Source organism: Lepidochelys olivacea, assembly GCF_965140295.1.
Source record: "Lepidochelys olivacea isolate rLepOli2 genome assembly, chromosome: 9".
Taxonomy (NCBI): domain Eukaryota; kingdom Metazoa; phylum Chordata; order Testudines; family Cheloniidae; genus Lepidochelys; species Lepidochelys olivacea.
Window position 1 is genome coordinate 84590844 of NC_140419.1, and position 20795 is coordinate 84611638.

The 20795-nt window shown below is 47.6% G+C and overlaps 2 protein-coding genes across 5 annotated transcripts in view; one reads left to right on the plus strand and one right to left on the minus strand.

The window, feature by feature from the left end:
- The window catches only part of PAK3 (p21 (RAC1) activated kinase 3), a 217470-nt gene that overhangs the window by 93733 nt on the left and 102942 nt on the right, over window positions 1–20795 (minus strand). For 3 of the 4 annotated variants that reach the window (XM_084638918.1, XM_084638917.1, XM_084638915.1), the window contains exon 1: window positions 8582–8755. The exons of the other annotated variant lie outside the window; for it this stretch is intronic. In XM_084638918.1, coding sequence (XP_084495044.1) covers window positions 8582–8600 — 19 coding nt within the window. In that variant the 5' untranslated portion in view covers window positions 8601–8755. Of the gene's footprint in view, window positions 1–8581; window positions 8756–20795 lie in introns of those variants that run through there. 4 annotated transcript variants of the gene reach the window in all.
- CHRDL1 (chordin like 1) overlaps window positions 14347–20795 on the plus strand; it is a 161395-nt gene continuing 154946 nt past the window's right edge. The window contains exon 1 of the mRNA XM_084638923.1: window positions 14347–14871. The gene's annotated coding sequence lies outside the window, so the exon portion shown is untranslated. The remainder of the gene's footprint in view (window positions 14872–20795) is intronic.

Below are 20795 nucleotides of genomic sequence, written 5' to 3' on the forward strand. Positions count from 1 at the left end.
GGCTGGCTCCGGCTGGGTGGTGTGGCTGCCTGTCCTGGTGCTCTGTGCGGCCGGCTGTAGTGCCGCCAGCCACTGGTGCTCCAGGCAGCGCGTAAAGAGGCAGAGAGCAGGGGGGGCTGGACAGAGGGCAGGGGAGTTCGGGGGATGGTCAGGGGCCAGGGGTGCGGATAGGGGTTGGGGCGGCCAGAGGGCGGGGAACAGCGGGGTTGAATGGGGGCAGGGGTCCCAGGGGCAGTCAGGAAGGAGGGGGGGTTGGATAGGGCAGTGGGGGGCAGTCAGGGGCAGCGGTTCCGGGGGCAATCAGGGGACAGGGAGTGGGGGGGGGTGGATGCAGCAGGGGTCCCCAGGGGGGGATGTCAAGGAACTGGGGTGTGTGTGGATGGGGCAGGAGTCCCGGGGGGGGGCCGTCAGGGGGCGAGAAGCAGCGGGGGGTCGGATAGGGAGCGGGGGCCGGGTCACACCTGGCTGTTTGGGGAGGCACAGCCTCCCCTAACTGGCCCTCCGTACAATTTTGGAAACCTGGTGCGGCCCTCAGGCCAAAAAGTTTGCCCACCCCTGCTGTAGGCAGTCTGCCTGAGGCAGGTATAATACCTCTGGGAGCTCAGGGAAGAGTTGCGATTGGTACACCTCTTGAAAAGAAGGGTCCAACATGTCTTTCCTGTCCCCTTGGGCAGGGCCAGCTCTGCTAGCCAGTGCAGTAAGGACAAGGCTATGGCTCCACTCTCAGCCCGCATCACTGGTGGCACTGGGTTCTCATAACAAAATTTTTGGTGGCCTCGGAGTGTGGCCACCAACTCCTGCTGGGGGCCACTCTGGCAATTTTTCCTAAAATACTTAATTAACTTCCGGCAAAACAAATAAATGTGCACATGTGCACATCCAAATCACGGTAATTTATGGATATCATAGGAAGGCAGTAGGAAGTAGAGCTCCCCATTCAGCACACCTGGACTTTGCTCCTATTCTTGTGCTCGGAGCGTGTCACGGAGAGGGAGCCCCTCACCCTGCTGGGGAGCTGCCAAGCAGCCCGGAGCCTTTGAGCTGCTGTGGTAGCTACAGCAACTGTAAACGGCAAGTGCAGACCCCGCTGGGGGAAGCACTGGCCTGTCTCTGCCTCCCAACGGCCCTTCAGTGAGCACTTGTCCTGGGGAAGGTGGGGAGCTCACTAGCCACCCCAGGGAAGGGTCGGGGACTCACTGGCTGCCTGCAGAGTCCCAGGCTCCCCATGCCCCAGCCAGGTGGGTGCGGGGGAACTGCCCAGGAGAGCGCCACGGCAACCAAACACGGCAGCCCCCTCCACTGACAGCCCCACACGTCACAGGAGGAGCTGGCTGGAGTCCCCGAGAAGGCTGCACGGTGCAGGGCACCGATCCCTACTGGCAGCACCCGTGCAAAACCTGAGATGGCGCATCTCCGTGCCCTTGGTAACAGCTATTCAGGAGCAACAGCTGGGTGCTGCAGGGAGGGGCTACTGCTTTGTCCCCTATGATCTCTGCCCACGCTTTGGAGGCTGTCGTGGCCACAAAAAAATCCACTGGTGGCTGCATGCAGGTGGCCGCATTAGAGAAACGCAACTAGAGGACTCCTTGTGCTCCCTGGGATCAAGGACTGGAATGTTGACTGGCCCCTCCCGGGAATGCAAAAGAGAGAGGGGATTCTCCTCATTCCCTCGCTCTCCACCCCGGTGCACCTGTCCCATTAGACCCAGTCTGGCCCTAACTCAGACAAGTACAATTCTTGGGACAAGAGTTCCAGCGTGAGAAGGACAAGCAATGGCATCATCATAAGGAAGCTTCAGAAAAGAAGGGATCAGAAGGCGGGGAAGGAGCGAGCTTGGCACACGGGAAGCGAAAGGCTCGTCCAAACAAAGGGGGAGGCATTAGAAGGTTCAAAGCCAAGAGTGGGAGAAGGGCACAAAGGGAGGAGTCTGGAGAGAGCCTGGGGAGGAGCATAGGGAGTAAGATACAGGGTAGGAAAGCGTAAGGACAGAGATGGAGAGAGGGATGGACTTGATTCCCCCAACTTTGACTGTATAAAAACCTCCCCCTTAATTTTTTGGACTGAGCATCCCCAAAAAAAGCAATGAGTCTCCCTGATCCATCAGTACAAAGAAAGAATTCTTGCTGCCTTATTTTCTTCCTAGAAACCATTCACTTTGCCCCACTTCGAGCTCCCACAGATCCAGTGCGGAAGAGGAGGTTACAACACAATACGTAGCGATGCGGTCATTGTCAGCCACACCATACGAACTAACCAGGATGCTGACCTGAGCCAGCCTGATGCCGGTTCATTAAAGGATCAAATGAGCATCTGAACAGCTCTTTTCTGGAGCAGGCAGACAGCATTTCAATTGCTAAAATATTCATGCACCAATAGGAGCTGTGGTCTCAGTGTCTACCCCTGAGACAAATGAACCTCAGCTCAAAGCACAGTAGTGTGTGTTTTACAGAACAGAATCAGAATTAAAGGCATTTTCTGTGCTTCCACCTGTACAAATACTCTTTTTCGACAACTTTAGAAGTGACGGCGCAAGGCTGTCCCAAAGCCAAGTCCAGGATCATCCCGGGAACAAGGTGTGCAGGAGGGCTGAATGGCAGCATTGTGGTAAATTATGTACAGGAATTTAACGAAGTGACTAGCATCCCTACCACCACATCCATAGTACAACTGCAGCCGCAGTTCTAGCAAACAGCAGCACATTACTTCAAGACTGTGGCTGGCAAAAACACGAGCTGGCACCTGGGCACTGCAGGTCCAGTCAAGAGTCACAGCAGAAAAGCACTGGACAATTTCAGGTCTAGAGGATTTTCTCTTTTACAATGGAAAGACAGGGAGGAGGAAACAACCCAGAAAACATTTCAACCTTCACCCGCAACCAGTGAGACACAGCTGCATTTTCAAAAGGCCTCCCAAAATAAACCTGATTATTGGTGCATATGTAAGATAGGTTATTGTGTATGCAAGCGTAACTGTTCAAAAAAAAAAAAAAAAAAAGGTGAGCCTGCAAATATTCCAGGGGCATTTTTGGCACCCCAAATGTAAGAAGGAAATGAGAAAGTTACGGTTAACACTGACCCTTTGAAGGTCAGCATCATGACATAATCTGTAATATTGCAATCACAGGTTATTTTAGATACACATGTGTTATAGGGTTATAAACACCAGTAGAGTACAGTATATTACATTAATAAATAACCATACATGATCGCAGGGCCAGATCAAGGTATGGGCACTGTAGGCCTACCCCAGTGCTGCAGGTCCTGGAGTCATGGGATTACATCAGAATCTCTTGTTTCGTTTTAAAATGAATTAACTTTCAAGCCCACGTGGTTGTAAAGAAAAGTTTGCAAACATGACTGATGCATTGGGAGGGAGGGCCTGCTGCTGCTTGCTTCTGGGAGTGGTCATGCCACTGCTCCTACTTCCCTGGGGGGGGAGCCCCACTACCACCATCACTCCAGATGGTGGGGCAGCACTATAAGGGTGCTGTGTTGTGCCTGATGCCCCAGACCACATTAATTCAGCCCTAATCACAGTAATAAATAAAGCCTATATCATAATGTGTCCAGACAAGGGACAGAGTAAAGGTGACGCATTCAACCTTGATTCGGGCATTTTCTGATGTCTGCATTCTTATACATTGCTTTAACATTGTTTTCTGCATTTATTATTGATTATCATCGAATCATAGAAATATAGGGATGGAAGGGACCCCAAGAGGTCATCAAGTCCAACCTCTTGTGTTGAGGCAGGACCAAGTAAACCAAGACCATCCCCAACAGCTGTTTGTGCAACCTGTTCTTAAAATCCTCCAATGACAGGGATTCTACAATCTCCACATGGAAGCCCATTCCAGATCTGAACTAACCTTACACTGTGCGCTCTCTCTTTCTCTTTAAGGATCCTTCTCATCTAAGCCTTCCCTGAAACATACCAGGTACTACTCAGGCAGCAGCAGCATGAACATTGCCACATATGTGACAGATTATTCTAACTGTGTGACTAATGGTAACATGCAGGGGTAGGGACCAGGCCTTATTTTGCCTGTGAAGGGCCAGGTAAATTTATGTCACTATGTATTGAAATGAGCTCATTGCTCAGGTGATGCCAATATTTCTAGGGTTAGACACACTTACCTACTTTACACACCTACTTTACTTACCTACTTTACACACCACATGTTCAAAGTCCATCAAACCAATACAAACTCTGAGCTAACCCCTGCTTGTGTTACTTGCAGCAACAGTCCCATTGACACCAATGGCAGAGCTCTCTTGAGGGAGGCAAGCAGGATTTAATCCAATTTAGGAGAAGTCTAAACAGAATTTTATCAAAAAACCCCTAGAAAGCTGAGGAATCTTTACAGACCTGACCCTGTTCAGTACTCACTCACACCAGCCATCATGTCATTGAAGTTTTGTGTAACTAAAGACTAAAAAATTAAGTCTTATGTCTGCCAGACACTGAAGTGGATGTAACCATTAGTGGAATCCCCAGCCAGTGGCCTGGACACTCTATCTAAGAACTTTGCCTCTCATCCCAGCTAAGATCTTTTTGATCTGTACATGGCAGTTCTGTGTAATGCAGCAGAAATGGAGCATTCTTCCTGGGGTGGGTCACTAGGTGCTGGTGACAGCAGAAAGCTGCTTCTCTCCAGTTCTTATTTGTGTAACAAAAAAATCTCTCCCCTTTGCTCAAAACAACGGTGCCACAGTGCTTTGCTATCCGCAGACATACATCATTCAGGAGTGTCAAAGGTAACGAGCAGTCTTCCTGCAGGAGCATGACTAACTGATGGCTACCAAAGCCAATAACTAAACTGGGCCCCTCCCACGGGTATGTGTAACTACTGTATAAGCACCAGGATGACAAAGATGCAGCCTGTGGTGCCCCTGACTGGCCTGCCACTGCCCCTTAGTCAAGGCTTGTAAAGTGGCTCTGTGGAGAAGGGCCCAGGCCACAAAGGCTGGATTTGGATCCCAGCTTCCCCACGTTTAGGGACTGTTCGGATACAGGATTTTGGTTCCGTCCAATACAGACAGAGGAGCCAAAATCCTGTCGACATCAGTACGGCCAGGATTTCACCCAGGGAGTTTGTTTGGGTTCGTCTATTTGAAAGGATGGTGGATCCACAGCTCCCTCGAGACCCAGCATTGCAGGAGTTATGAGAACCTGCCAGACAGTTATTGCAAGGAGGATGGTGGTGGATCCTTTCATTGGTGAAGGTGTTAAAAGGGGCTTGCGGTGAGGGAGTGGGGGAAACATATGTGAGCATCGGGCACAGAGCCCATGATTACAAAAGCAGACTGCCCTGGTTAATGCCTCCCACGGGGCTCATCAGAGGTGCCATTGCAGCTCTCCGAAATTGCTGCTGCTGAAAGCAGTAGCCTGTGGTACTTTGAATCCTTTTCATGGCCAACAGGAGCAAAGGTGCAGCTCAGACATGCTTCTAATAACTACATGAGTAACTAAATGAGTGAATCCAGGATTAGTGCAGCCAGCCATTCACCCAGATCTAGAACAAAGAACCACCTGCCCAAGTCTAGAGAAATTCCCCTCCCAGGCCTAGATCAGATTGCCTGCACCATCCTTGCATATCTGCACACGCAGCCTAGAGCAACCTCTCCACTCAGCCATACCCATGATGCTACCAAGACCCAGAGCAGCTCACTGTCCTGTTCTTAGAGCAGCTGTCTCATCCTCCCACCCAGGCTTAGCCCACCCAACCCAATTGCCCACCCTCCTAGCCCAGGGCAACTTTCCTCCCCAGCCTTAGAGTAGCCTACCCAGATTTCAACCAGCCCAGACCGAGAGCAAGGCATCCTCCCAAGCCCACAGCAACTTCTCCATCTTCCCACACAAATATACAGTAATCCCACCCACTAGTCCAGGCCTCAAGCATCCCTTTTCCTCCTACACCTACAGCAACAACCTGACCTAGAGAAATCCACCCACTCATCCTTTCCAGACGTAGAGCAATCCATCCATCCCTTCTCTGGATGCCCAAAGCAACCTTCCTGCCCAATCCTGGAGCAACCTATCAAAGCACTCATCAGGCTTAGAGCCTCCTTTAACTGTACACCTGATGTTTTTAAGTGCTATAGCAAAGAAATTCTAACTCGTGACCAAATTACTAGGGTCACTACCACTATCTGTTCCCCTTCCAAGGCATGTGTGGGTTCATCGCCCCATTGTGTTTTTCCTCTTTGCCTGTCTCCATCACATTACACAACACAGATGGATTCCAGGAGGAATGAGATAAGTGCACAAGGGCTTTGTCTACACTGGACCTTTTTGGGAACATTCCCGACTGTTGCTACCATCAGTGCAGTAGTGCAGATGACCCAGCAGTGCCTTAAGGACCATGTTATCTATGCCTGCCCACACAAGGTCTCGATGGCAAGGTGCCTGCTACCTTTGCCCCATCTGTATGAGTGTCCCCACCTTTACTGCCATTGGTGGAACAGAGCCACTGGGAGCAATGGTGGGAAATCTTAAGAAAAAAGTTGACTATCGATAAGCCCAGACAAGGAGAATGCTACCAACATGGCTCCTAGGCAGGAAGCAGGGAGGGTTTGCCAGCTCTCAGCCTCTTGATACTCTTCTCCCCCTGAACTTATCCAGCCCCAAACTGCTGCCTTGACCAAGTGAGATTTTTCACCCTCCAGTACCCCATCATGCTCGCTAATAAGGCCACTACAGACTTCACCCTCTGCTTTTCCCTTTCCAGCACTCCCTCCCAGACACCCCACCCTGCCTCCTCCTGTTCCTCTTCCAAGCCCTCGCCCTGCCCACCTGCTCCCACGCTGCCCCCTTGCCCACTTTCCCCTCATAGTCTCAACCTGCTCACTCTTTCCTTCCTCCCAGCTGCCTGCCCTGACCATCCTTTCCCCTTCCCCTCACTCCCACTGCACACCAAGCTCATGCTCCTCTCTGCCATCCTCCTCACTGTGCCCACACCCCCTCTCTCATCACAGTGCTATCCCATGCTCCCCACTGTCCAAACATGTTCCCCTCCCCTCCAGGTTCCTCTCCCACCAGCCGTACACAGAGACCCAGCGTAGAACGTTAACTCATACAAGAGATAGGCGACATTGGGAAGCATTTTGTTTCATCTTCTCCTCAGACCCCAGCATTTTCTTTTCTCTCCCTCTCAGGCCAACCGCTGGCTTGCCCACAACCCTTATCCAACTCACCCCCACCCTGGTGACAGCGAGTCCTGCTGATCACGCTGGGAAGAGTCAGATCAGCACCCAGTCACCCAGCAAGGTGGACTTTGATCTCTAACTAGCCACTTCCCACTGCTACCGCACCAGCTTCCATGCAGCAAGCAGTAGCATTTACTGGTCAATTAGGAAAAATAAAAACAAACCCCAAATATTCCTTACAGAGGGTTAAACATTTGTTTGGGGAGGGTGGTGCAGAAGAGAGGGAATGAAAGGTGCAAACTTGTTGGCCAAACTCTCCAAAGGAGTACTAACTCCTGGCAAGTTTAGCATCAAAGTTCCCTATTAAGAAGAATGGGGATTATTCACATACCCTGACTCCCAACACCCCAAGCCTCTGCTGGCTCCAAATACAAGTCCAGAGCCAGAACGGCTCTTCACAGCTCAGGCCCATGTCCCTTCGACATTTCCAGACACAGCACAATAATAAACAACAGCTTTTCCCCTTTTCCTCCCCATAGTTCTTTACATGGAATAACATTTAAAAGAGTTTGGTGCTACAAAATGTGGTTCAAGTCTAGCATCAGAAAAAACTGGATTCTAAAAGAAGTTGAATGGACTTCGGGGCACCAGTGTTGAAATCATCTCCCCCTCTGAAGAGAGGAGACTGGAGCAGCAGGGCACTGGGCTGTAACTTCCTCTATTGGCTAGTGTTCAATACTGGGACAAAGGGACAACCCTACACAGGGCCAGCTTCATTGTGGTGTCACAAACCACCACCATGTGTGTGCATGAGAGAGACCAAAATCACTGCATTTAATTGATTTGGGGAAAACTTAGCAAGAAAGTGTTTTAAAAGGGGTGAATTAGGTGCATTTTGTCAGCAAATGACAGAAGAATAAATTACAAAGAGTCTATAGGTTTTCTTACTCTTCCGCAGAAGCACAGCCTAGAAAACTGCATTGTTGGGATTTGATTTCAAACACACCAAGACAGCTTTTACGGCTGGTGTCTGTGTTGACACAACTTCAGTGCCAATGCAGGCTTTACGGTTTTTATTTAACCAGGAAGTTATCCGCCAGAACATGTCAATCTCCATTTTTTAAAAATTCAGATGCAATAAAATAATACAGGTGTCAACAATGGGAAAAATACACAAAGCCTAGAATACACCACCAGAGCCTCTCCCCACAACCAAATACCCCCCACAGCATCAATTGTGTTGGATGGTTTCCTTCCCTTAAATACAGTCTCGGCAACGATAAAGGGAATTTAAACAGAACACATGGCTGTTTGTAATGTTCATTGCAGGCAGCTTTAAGAAAGCAACCATAGGCCATTCCTCTCCCAGCTGAACAGCTCAAGATAAGGCACCAATTGCACTGACAGCCTGATAACAAAAATAAAGGCATTACCTGCACTTTGTCCTGTCATACTGCACCCGATTGTCCACCTTCGAGGTCTGGTATAGTCATCAAAAGCAACCTCCCCTCCAAGCTTAGTCCATCTGCAAGCTTCCCATTCTCTGTGGAGAGCAGCTTCTTGACCTCCAATCCTAACATTAGTAGCTTGGATGCTTCACTGCCTCCTTGCTGTTCCCTAGCCCATGTCGTCACCAGGTTTTGGCTGCACTCATTGGCGGAGAGAGAGCAGATAATAATACTACTAATAGCACTGAGAGGGCTGGAATAGGCAAATCTTTTGTTTCAAAGCAGGAAACACAGGGAAAGCTGAAGTGGGAGAGGGAATATAGAAACTTGAATAAAATGACACAGAAGTGGTGTAAGAATCTCCTCACTCGCAGCAGGTTAAAAAAAAAAATCAAGTGCCCCACCCAGAAATGTGTATACACACACACACACACGCACACACATACACACCTTTATATACAGCATCATCCCTTTCATTCATATGTTTATTTTGAAGGATAACTGGATCCCAGTGCCATACAAAACTACTTCCTAAGCCCAGCAAAGGAGGGAATATTGAGGCATTCCATTTTTTACATTTTTTACTCTTTTTTTCATGTGAATTCAGTGATGGTTTAGGGTGCTGGATTTACAGCCATTGACAATGAAGACATCTGTTCACCCATAGAACACACATTGCGCACAGGCAGGAGTACTGCACGTTTCCCCAACATAGTCCTGTCAATATACCTCAACCGCGAACTGCAGGGATAAGAGGGTAGTTCAGTCTTCTGGGCTTTTTCAATCCTTGGCCTTCATCATATTAAAGGTATGTCTGACTTACATCTGTAGGTTTTGGTTGGCTCATGGCACTGGTTTCTCTTTGTCCAGTGAGAAGGTGAAAATTTCATGAAACTTGTTTAGGTTTCCACAATAAGCCACTTTGCTAAAAGTCATCCCCATGTGTTGCTGAATTCTATGTGCTTTTGCTGCAGCAGTTCTTTTTCTACACAAACTTCTAGCCAGTCCTGAATAAAGAGGACACTTTTGTGCAATGAGCCATGGACTAGTCAGAAGAGATTCCTATTTCCCCTAGTGTCTTTTCAGATTATTTTTCTTGTTCTTTCTTTCTGTTTAGGACTTTAAAGCACTGAACTTTGGCTTGAAGAATTAAATCTTCTGAGACCGTCAGCTCCATGAATGATGCATCCGATGAAGTGAGCTGTAGCTCACGAAAGCTTATGCTCAAATAAATTGGTTAGTCTCTAAGGTGCCACTAGTCCTCCTTTTCTGTTTGCGAATACAGACTAACAGGGCTGCTACTCTGAAACTTTTCCTATCTGAAACTTCAGGAGAAATTTACGCAAGCAGAATTTAATTACCCAAGTCAAAATGTGACCAAGATAACAAGCACTCCCCATCCTACAAAGCACCATGTGATCTTTAACGACCACATGTGGTCATGCCTGAGTGATACAACACATTCAAAAGACAGCTCCTTCAGTAGCAACACCATGCTGGGTCACTAAATCAATAGTGACTCAGAAGAGCAGCCCTTACCGAACTGCTGTCACCACTTCCTGCTGCACACAGAGGGTTCTCAAAGGTCTTCTATCTAACCTAATGCTGATTAGCTTGTGAGACCTGACACGATGACAGTGCATGGTGTGTATGGTAAGGTGGCATGGCTGTTCCCAGCCCTACAGAGAGATGTTTAGGTAACCTTGATTAGTTAGTGCCAATATTCACCAGGCCTGCCCAGCAATCTCATGGCAGTGTAAGAGGGGAGTCTCTCCCCACTCAGCAGGTAACAGGAGTCGTTGTACTGGTAATTTACATATCACGGACACTGTGTCCCTCATCACAAGGAGAGTTTTGCTGGATCCTGAGAGCCAGCACTGGGTGAATAATTGATAGGGAATTGCTTCTCTTTTTCGGTCAGGTAGGATGAGATTTTCAAAAGTGCCCTGCCAATGACCTAACTTTGCTCCCTTTGAAATCAATGGGAGCAGAGTTAGACCAGTGCAGAGAGCTTCTGAACATCCCACTGCTCACAAAGAGCTTGCACTGATAGCAACTGTTGGGTGAGCGAGTGAACAGGGACCCAGCCATCTATGTAGAACAGGGATTAGTTTATAAATACAATTCAGACTAGCTCAGCCTCCGAATCACAGTTTAACAAACAATCCACATCTTTATTGCCACCATTTAAGAATAAGAAATGTGCCCTGTTTGAAATCTCCTGGGGCTGGCACGGCGTGAGGACAAGTGCTGGTCAGAGCATTGCCTAAGACACACACGTACAGGTCAGGAGGCAGAATCAGTGGGTGAATAAGCCCCATTCATTTAAAACTCAAACTAATCATGTGACTTGATCACATGCATTTTTTTAAAAATAGATACACATATGCAAGAGCCTGGCCCGTGGGCTCTGCCTGTGTTTCACAAAGACCAGGCCAGCACAGCATATGAAGGGGTAGTTTATTCTCCCATTTGTTCTGTCAGAGAGCATAACAATGACTGTGGGACTGCAGGCAAAGAAGCCAGCATCAGAGGTTGGAAGGAGAGAGGAGATTCATTCTCCCCCTGCACTATTTAATCAGGGGCATATGCCTTTTCACTAAGGCTGTAACCCTTTTGGGTGCAGAGATAACCTTCAAAATATCACCAAAGCATTGGGGGGATATTTGGCAAGTGATTTATCCCAAAAGTCACGGGGGCTTTTGAGTGGTCCTTGCACCGCTGCCCAGGGTGGGCCTTTGGGGCTCCCAAAACCCTTGGCTTTGGGGATTGTGGTTTTATGGGGACCCCCCTCTAGCCATCTCCAGGCTGCTGCCACAAACTACTCTCAAGCCATCACCTGGCTCTCTGAATTCGAGCAGCTTACCCAGAGTTGCCACTGAAGTCACCAACCACAAGGGATAATGAGTGTGGTATAAGAACCACCCATGTAGAATAGAATAGAATAGAATAGAATAGAATAGAATAGAATAGGTGCGGAGAGGGGCTGGATCTCAGCAGAAAAATCTATTCAGCTACAGAGAGAAGACATGATGAAGGTAAAAGACATCGGGACCAAGCTCAGCACAAACATACCCGTGCAGTTCCCATGAGAGGGGGAAGGGAACATCACCCATCAGCAGGACCATCCCTGGCCCATCTTCAGGAGCAGCCTCTCCTCAGTAGGAAAGAGAAGGAGCCCCTTAGGGAACAGAGAGGAAGGGAACTCTAGTGAAGGGAGATGGGGAGAAATAGAAGGGCAGTGTGGCATAGGAGAAAGCAAGAGGAAGAAGCCACAAAAAAGGCATTTTACTGGCATTTGGGGACTCTGCCTCTGACTGGGGAAGTCCCCCTGAAAGCACAGTACCTTTGGATCCCCCCTCATACCCACCCAATCATTCTGTGGTTCACGCACACTGGAGGTTACACGTAAGATGTCCTGCGTGCGCTGTATGCTTCAAGGTATGTTAACAAAGGGAACATTGTTCTTTGTATTCTCAAGGGCTAACTGCTTTCTACTGACAGGGAATGGTTTCATGGCGATGGAATTTGGAAGGCCTCAGGGCTCTGAAATTCTGCAGCTCAGGTAGGACTTGCTCAGCTGGTGTGGTGTGGCATGTGTTTTGATGTTGCTGCAGAATCCTGCTAAACCTGGTCCCCCAAATCTTTAGTGGGTCACCACAAGATTTCTGTCTACTACCTACAGGTACAGGAGAGGATATCTCTCTGCTAGATGCTAATTTCACCGGGCAGTCTCACTGGTGCCAAAGCCAGTTTAAAATGCTACATAAAATATACCTGTATTGAATTGTCATTTATCTGAAGTGTAGATCAGAGTTTATGTTTACACAGAGCCTTCCTTCCCTAAGCATCTTAGGGACCCAATTCAGCCCTGTGCCAGCTGAGAAGTGGCCTGCTGAGTCCCCGCCCCCAATTCTGTGAATGCCAGAGGCCAATTTAGCCCCTAGCCCATGTTAGAGTAGCTTCAGGAGCTGCCCTACCTTGATCCACAGCCCCTATGGGCCATAGCAGCAGCTGGGAATAATCAGGGCATAACTTGTCCACGTCTCCTCCCTCCCCCGGCCTGCCTCTTACACATCTCCTGCGCCAGCGGCTCTTGTGGAAACATAGAGCTGGCTGCACCAACTCCGTGTTTGCTGAGGAAGCCTCCTACACTGGGATGATCCTTGGGGGAGCCTAATGGCTGCTTCCTAGTCACTTTGCTCAGACATAGCCAGTGCACAGTGGCCCTGATGCAGGAGTGAATTCCCCCTGATAGCTATATCAGTACAGCCCCACTTAAATGCACTGGGATGGAGGGAGACAGACAACCAGTATATAACCAGGTAGGGGAAAGGGGAATATCAGCAGGGTGAGCCCCTATTCTTAATAAACAGGCTGGAGACATTTAAAGTCATTGCAGAGGAGCTGACCTCCTCTTTCAGATCTGATCGGATAGACCATCACGCAACGATAATAAGTAATAATAATACTCAGCACCTATAAATTCCTGCATCCTCAGTCTACCCTGAAAGGACTTAGCACTTGCTACAATCATTTATTGGCATTCACCACTGTATATCTGAGTGCCTGCAAGCCTTGAGGTCTCAATAAAAGAGGCCAAGTACTGTGCTCCCTGGTATTTGCAGAAGACCACCTAGGATGGCCACACAGGCAAGGAGACAAATCTTTCTTTGGCAAAGAGAGCAACTTCTCCTAAAAGTTTATAAGTTGTGCTTAAGCTGATTTCTACAGGGAGTGAATTCTAGAACAGTGTTTTTTAGCCTTTTAGATACCGGGAACCGGCTTGCTGCCTTCCTAAACTGTGTCATGGAGATCTTAGGGACTGGCACCAGTCCATGGACCAGTCATTCAGAAACACTGTTCTAGAGGAGCAGCAATTCACGAAAGCTCAGCAAACAAACGTCAGAAGCATCACTGCTGGGAATCCTTGGGTCAATACTACTGAAATGAATTCAACCCTAATCAAATCTATGGCTCCAGGTACAGCAGTCCAGGTATGCCAAAACTCAGGCTTAGAGACACTGAGCAATCCCTCATTGGCTTGCGTTAGGCAGTATATGCGAACGTATCCTTTGATAGATATGGAACTGGTTCCACAGCATTTACCACACCTCCCTGGCAAACCTGACATACTCTTTGCAATTTAGCATGGCTATTAATTGGATGCCAGTGGGTTTTCTCTCCCCCCCACCCCCAGCCCTGTTCATCTACAGTAATTAGTGGGTGCTGCAAGAGACTTTGTACTTCAGAGGAAATTAGTGCTAAGGAAGCCCACCCCCCCCCATTAAAATAAAAAAACAAAACAAGCAACATAACTATCTGGATCCTGACTGCATGACTGTCAGTGTTATGGCAGCATCCAGCCTTCTGATTGGATTGTAATTGATCACCACTCTGCAATAGCTCTGACCAAGCCTGAATTAGTTAACTGAAATGCTGTACTTTTTTTATTATTATTATTATTATTTGTGGCCCTGGTTACACATTCACTCCTCACCCAGTTTGAAGTTTTGAAGTCAGCCGTGAAGTGGTTTGAAATGGTAACACTGCGGGCTGGTTTTACCACAATATGTGCTGAGCTGGGGTTTGGGGAAAAGCAACAAGGAGGAACACTGCAAACTAAGAATTAAATTTTTTGGACTGGTTCGACTATGATGTCATGGTTTCCCAGCTCCCCCACGATTGGCTGAGGGGTTGAGCATCTGCTGAGAGCTAAGAGCTGATTATTTGCCTGAGGTTCAGACCTTTCAGAGCAGCTTTGAATCATGGCTGGTTGTCGTGACAACCTGGATAGTGTCAGCTCCTGATAACCAAATAATGAGGTTGTCACCAAAAGGAGTCCCTCCATCAGCAAGGTTTAGTGATCATTAATGTATCTGAGGGAAAGGAGTGAACAGGAAAGGTAGGGAGATCATTTGTCGCTGCTGGCACACACGACCAGCCTGCCATGCAAAGGTGCTTCATTAGCTAGGAAACACCTAACAACACATAGCTATGGAAACCAGTTAGGCTGTTTCACAACAGTGAGTGTGTCAGAACAGCTCAGTTATGGGATCTGGTACCTATGGAAATCCAAGCAGAGGAGAAGCAAGAGGAATTCACAAATATTGAACTGAAATGACTCGAGCCAGCTATGATCCAGTATCCAGGTGGTTAAACCCTTCACAGTGGACAATGACACCGCATGGTCCAGGGTAGAGGGCACAGGACTGGGGGTCAGGAGACCCGGATGCTACTCCTAGCTCTGCCACTGACTTCCTGTGTGACCTTGGGTAAGTCACTCAATCTCTCTGTGCCTCAGCTTACCTCATCTGTAGAAAGGATAATATGATTATACTTACCCACTTCTGTGAAGAGTTTTGAGGTCTAGGGATTATAAATCCTAACTACTAGTTATTGAGGGAAGTGGCTGCTAGCCATGGCAGTTCCATAGGAGAAGGACTCATGGTCGAGCTCTACCAAGTGATCCCATCAGGTCAAAGATGTGGATGACCAATTAGAACAGAGACTCCCTCTGCTCAGTGCTGCTACTTTCAATGACTGCAGTCATTTATACATAAAGAGAGAAGCCAAGGCAAGCCCTCTGCATTAAACTATCTGTTCTCTGTCACTAAACATTCAATATATTTCTACTTTGCCCCCTTTACTAAATCTATAACCCAATCTTTTGCCTCATCCTCCTTATGGGCTTGATCCTGCATTGACTGAAGTCAATGAGAGTTTTCCAATTGACTGCAATGGGCACAGGTTGGGACCTATATTATAACATGCTTTTTACCTCTGTCCACAGTCCCAGACCTTTGTGTGTCATCCACACACAACTTGGGGACATTCCATTACTGAGTTTTGTAAACTGCTGCACCCCCTAAAACAAACTTTAACAGAAAAATGAATTTTACAAATGTCCTGGCGATCTCAGTTGCTGCTTGTGCACACTCATTTCAAGGGTGTTTTTAGAAAATTCAAATTTTATAATTTTGCCGAAAAGGGAGTGGCTGTGGAAATTATCTCTGTAAATAACTATACATTAATCCCTGACTGCAAGAGTTAATTGACAAAATGATTATTTTTGCCACCTTTCCTACACTGTTTTTAAAGTACCAACCTCAAATCTACTCTTTCACTGGTAGAAGAATATTCATAAAGTGTTTGCATTTAAGATCAGCTGTAGCTTATGTGATTATATTTTAGTTTATGTTTTTGCCTCCAATCATAATTTGGTCATACTCAAAATTGAGTGCTTCAACTGTGGATTTAATTGAGTTGTAATAAGAAAATTAACATATGTCAATTAAACACCAATTGACTAATAAGACTGTGTTTAATAGATATCTATCTTAATATATAGTTGTTACATCTCATTAAGCAGTTGCTGAATCCCAGTAACTGTTGTTAATAATCAACTGGCATTTAACCGGCATCCAATAACTAGTACCGCTAAATGTAGTGTTGACATACTATGGTGATGAGTAGCAGTATAAAACCCTAAGGTAAGATCTTAGATGCAGGAGGAAAAATATCAGAATAATAATGGGCAACAAAATGGACCCTAGATCCTCAAATCGTGCCTCCCATAAAAGGAGCAATGTGTAGGGATATCCACAAGAAGATCCCTGTCCCAGAGTCCACTCCTTCAGGAAAGGATGATCTGAGACAATGATCTGAGACAATACTACTATACATTGTATTGCATGGTCTATATCGGGGTCGGCAACCTTTCAGAAGGGGTGTGCCGAGTCTTCATTTATTCACTTTAATTTAAGGGTTTGCGTGCCAATAATACATTTTAACATTTTTTAGAAGGTCTCTCTCTATAAGTCTATATATTATATAACTATTGTCGTATGTAACAAGGTTTTCAAAATGTTTAAGAAGCTTCATTTAAAATTAAATTAAAATGCTGATCTTACGCCACCGGCCCGCTCAGCCCGCTGCTGGTCTGGGGTTCTGTTCACCTAGGCCGGCAGCGGGCTGAGCGGGGCCTGAGGCTGGGACCCTGGCTGGCAAGGAGCCGGCAGCCAGAACCCCAGACCGGCACTGGGCTGAGCAGCTCAGCCTGCTGTCAATCTGTGGTTCCGTCCGCCGGCTCCTGCCAGCCAGGGTCCCAGCCTCAGGCCCCGCTCAGACCGCTGCCGGTCTGGAGTCCCGGCCCTGTCCACATAGAGTAGGTACCTACCTTCTCCCTGGTTCTAGCCATTCTCTTCCTCTCTCTGCACTGAGATGAGGGTGGGAGTGTGCTGAGAATAGGGCTGGGGGTGAAGGAGCAGGCTGGGGGTTGGGGTGTAGGGTCTGGCCAGGAGCTAGAATGAGGGAGGGGGCTCAGGGTTGGGGCAGGAGGTTTGGGTGTGGAGCGCTTACCTGGGCAGCTCCCATTTGGTGCAAGGGGTGCAGGTGGGAATGGTGGGGGGATGCAGGAGCTCCTGTCTGGTGCTCAGGGTGAGAGTGGGGATGTGGGGGGTACAGGAGTCAGGGCAGGGGGCTGGGGGTGTGGGGGGGGCAGGAGTCAGGGCATAGAGCTGGGGGTGTGGGCTGGGGTTGTGGGGGTGCTCCCAGCCCCCTGCCCTGAGCAGCTCACGGCAGGGGGCTGGAGGGGATATGCCCTGATTCCACCCCCTTCCCCAAGGTTCCCGGAGCAGAGAGCACGCTGCGGCTCTGCTTTTATCTTTCCCCCGCTTTTACATCTCCCCCTCCATACTGATCAGCCACAGGGAGGGAGAGGAGGGGCAGGAACCCAGCATGCTGGGGGAAGAGGCAGGGGGAGGGGGAAGCTTGCCTGCCCTGCAAGGAGAGAGCGGTGGGCGGGGGGTGGAGAACAGCGGGCCAGGCAGGATTTTCAGTGGCACGCTGCTGTCTGCCCAGGTCCGGCAGACAGCAGCGTGCCATTAAAAATTGGCTCGGGTACCATGTTTGGCACGTGTGCCATAGGTTGCCGACCCCTGTTCTAAATACTGCATAAGCCTTAATTAACCCTCACAAAAGCCTGGTGCAGTAAGGAAGTAGTATTATCCCAGTTTTACAGATGGGGAAACTGAGGCAGAGAGGTGACGTGACTGGCTCAGTGCTGCCCATCAATTCAGTGGTAGAGTCAGGAACATACCAAGGAAGTCCCCAACTCTTTGTCCTGTGCACCGTCCACCAGATAATTTTGCCTCACAATTTTGCAATGGCGTTTTACAAATTCAAACACCACTCAAAATGTTTCTTTTTAAAAGTGCAATGGAAACAGGGGTTTGGTTTGGATTTATATATTGCCCTGCAGGATTTGCAACCCAAATCATCATGGGATTGGGCTAGTGCATGAGACTCACATGGTCAAAAAGTGAGCAGTATGTTTTTACTGTGCAAACAAAATTTTAGCTTTGTTGTTTTTTAAAAAAGCTGTCAAGGATGAGGAGTTACTCAGAGATCTAAAAGTCAGGTTACCATAGGTGGTGGCTTAGGCTAGCTGCCTGAATACATACCCAACGGGTCTAGGCAGGGATGTGCTTGAGCAGCGAGCCCCAGTCACTGCCTGTGCTACCCCAGCTACACAGCTATTTTTAGTGCGCTAGTTGGAGGAGAACTAGCAAGGGTACATCTATGCAAACTCAAATATAGACATACTCCTAGTGAATAGGGCACTGGATTTGAGGGTGAGACCCTGACGGCATTGAAGTTGATGGCAAAACTCCCATGGACTTCAACAGGACTAGAATTTCACCCAACATTGGTATTATTCTTTGCTCTGCCATTGACATAATGTGTGAACCTGGACATGTCACTTAGCCTCTCTAGGCCCTGGTTTCCCCATCTATGGAAATGGTCATATTTACTCATGTTTGAAAAGCACTCTGAGATCTGTGTATGAAGAGTGCTGTGTGAGGGCTAAGTATTTTTGTGATGAGAAGAAGAAATAGGGGAGCGTTTGGGAACTCATCATTTAGCAAAAATGTCTCAGACAGAGTGCTGGATCCTCAGCTGGCATAAAATCACCATTGTTCATTGACTCCCGCTCTACGTCTCAGTTTTCCCATCTGTAGAGTAGCCAGAGCTAAACTGAACATTTTCAAACCTCCATGAAAATACCTGTGCAAAAATCATTCACTTTTTTGTGCAAAACTATTTTCTGTTTTGCAAACAGCTTCTAGAATGGTCCCTATTTTTAGAAAAGCTGAAGTTTCAACTAAACAGGCTTCAAAAAGCATCAAAAAAGTTCAAAAACATTTTTCTGCATTTTCTTTCCAAAAACTGGGGCTATGAATACTGGCTCATGTGCCTCACAGGAATGTTGCACATAGATGGGCTCGAGACCTGAGGTTCAGATCTGGATTCAGGCTTAAAACTCCAAATCCAAACACGGCTGCAGTTTGGTTAATTTAGGTTCATTTTTAGGTGTGAAGATTAAATATTGTACAGCTGGAAAGTACTATGGTATGAAAGTGCTAAATAAAAAAGCAATTCATAACCTTCTGCTTGTGATATCACAACTGCCTGTGATTACTGTACACTTAGACCAATGTTTTCAAAAGAGATCAATCAAGTTGAGTGTCCAGCAACATCAGATGACTTGGGTCTGTTTTTCAGAGGTGCTGAGCACGCACAACTCCAGCTGAAATCAGCTGTGTGTACCCAGCACTTCTGAAAGAAAGTCCCAAGTTATCCCACCCTGGCACCCCAAAATGGAGGCACCCTAACTAATTGGTCACTTCTGAAAATTGGACTTTTGGTCCCGATCCGGAGTGACTCTCAAATGACTTTAACATGGACTTGGCCTCAGTGCAGTATTGGGCAGAATGAAGATTCTGATCTGAAGCCTATTAAAGTGAATAGAGATCCTCATTGATTTCAGTGGGCTTTGGATCAGACCCTTAATGCCAACTACCTCAGAGCAGAAATAAGGGAAGAGACGAGAGAGAGAAAATTACCATCAGGAGAGATCAGCAGAATGGTTTCTATACTGAATGATTTTCAAAGTTCCCCCCAAAACATAAGTGTGTCATTTAAGGCGGGAACCTCATTACAAGAGGACAACTGCCAAAGCAACAACCACAAAGATACAACAGCTGCTAAGCCTGACACCCTTGAGAGTATCCCTGCAACAACTGGGAAGCTTGCGCTCAGCAGCGTGTCAATTCCCTGCAATTGACGCCGCACCAGAATGACAGCTTTCCTTATATCAGGCCTTCCTCCCCTGGGCCTCTCAGGTGCTGCTGCACCAGGTGCCTCATCCTTAGGAGACTGAGAAAGTGTCCCCACTAGGGTTGTTAAGGCCACAGCAATATTGACTCTTGTCTCATGAATCTTTTATGTGTAATTTAAGCTGCTCTGGCTCTTCGACAATGAAATGGTATTAATAGCTTTTACCTTGCAGCCACAATCTTTTTAAATGCCTGCCTGTGTGTCAGAGGGTTTTAAACAGAATAATCTTACTCTTTAGCTCTGTCCCATTCAACGGGGGTCATGTTTTGCTTCATGAATAGAAAGGGCTTATAAGGGGATACACACAACCATTTTATCAGGTAGGAGGGGGTGGATTCTCCCCATCTTCAGCAAATTTTGCAGTAAGGGAAGGTACTGGAGCAACAGCTCCGGAGACTGAAGTCTTCTGTTTGGCCACAGAACAAACCCAGCGTGGACACGTGGTATGCAAGCTTCACCCAGCCCCATTACCCCACTGTTACTCAATTATATTCTGTAGAAGCCAGGTGAAAGTCTGACCCCATGGAAGTCAATGCAAAACTCCCACTGACTTCAACAGAGCCAGGATTCTCCCGCTCTTATCTCGGGCTAAGAAGGTATTTCAGTCTCCATGGTACATTCAGTCCAAGACCTCTCAGTCCAGAGATAGTGGTTTCTCTGATGAGGACATTTGTCCACTAAGAAATGGACTGAGATCACCAACTCCCATAGGCCACCAAACAGTTATCAGAAGATAACTACTTTTGATCCCTACCAGCCAAGGCTGGATTTGAGTAGACAACCTAAAGGTGAAAGCATCTATAGCCCGTCACCAATTCCCTGAACCAGCCATCCCTCCCCAGTACAACCTTGATAAAGACAATATTTTTTTAAAGGTTTGCTTCATTTATTGCCTGAACCTTGCCTGTCCCTGCCCAGGGTTTGAGAACTACATGGATTAACAAGAGAGAACATTGGCTGATGCTTCTTAGAATCCTAGCTACTATGAGCAGGCTATTCAGTGACATACCTGTCAGTC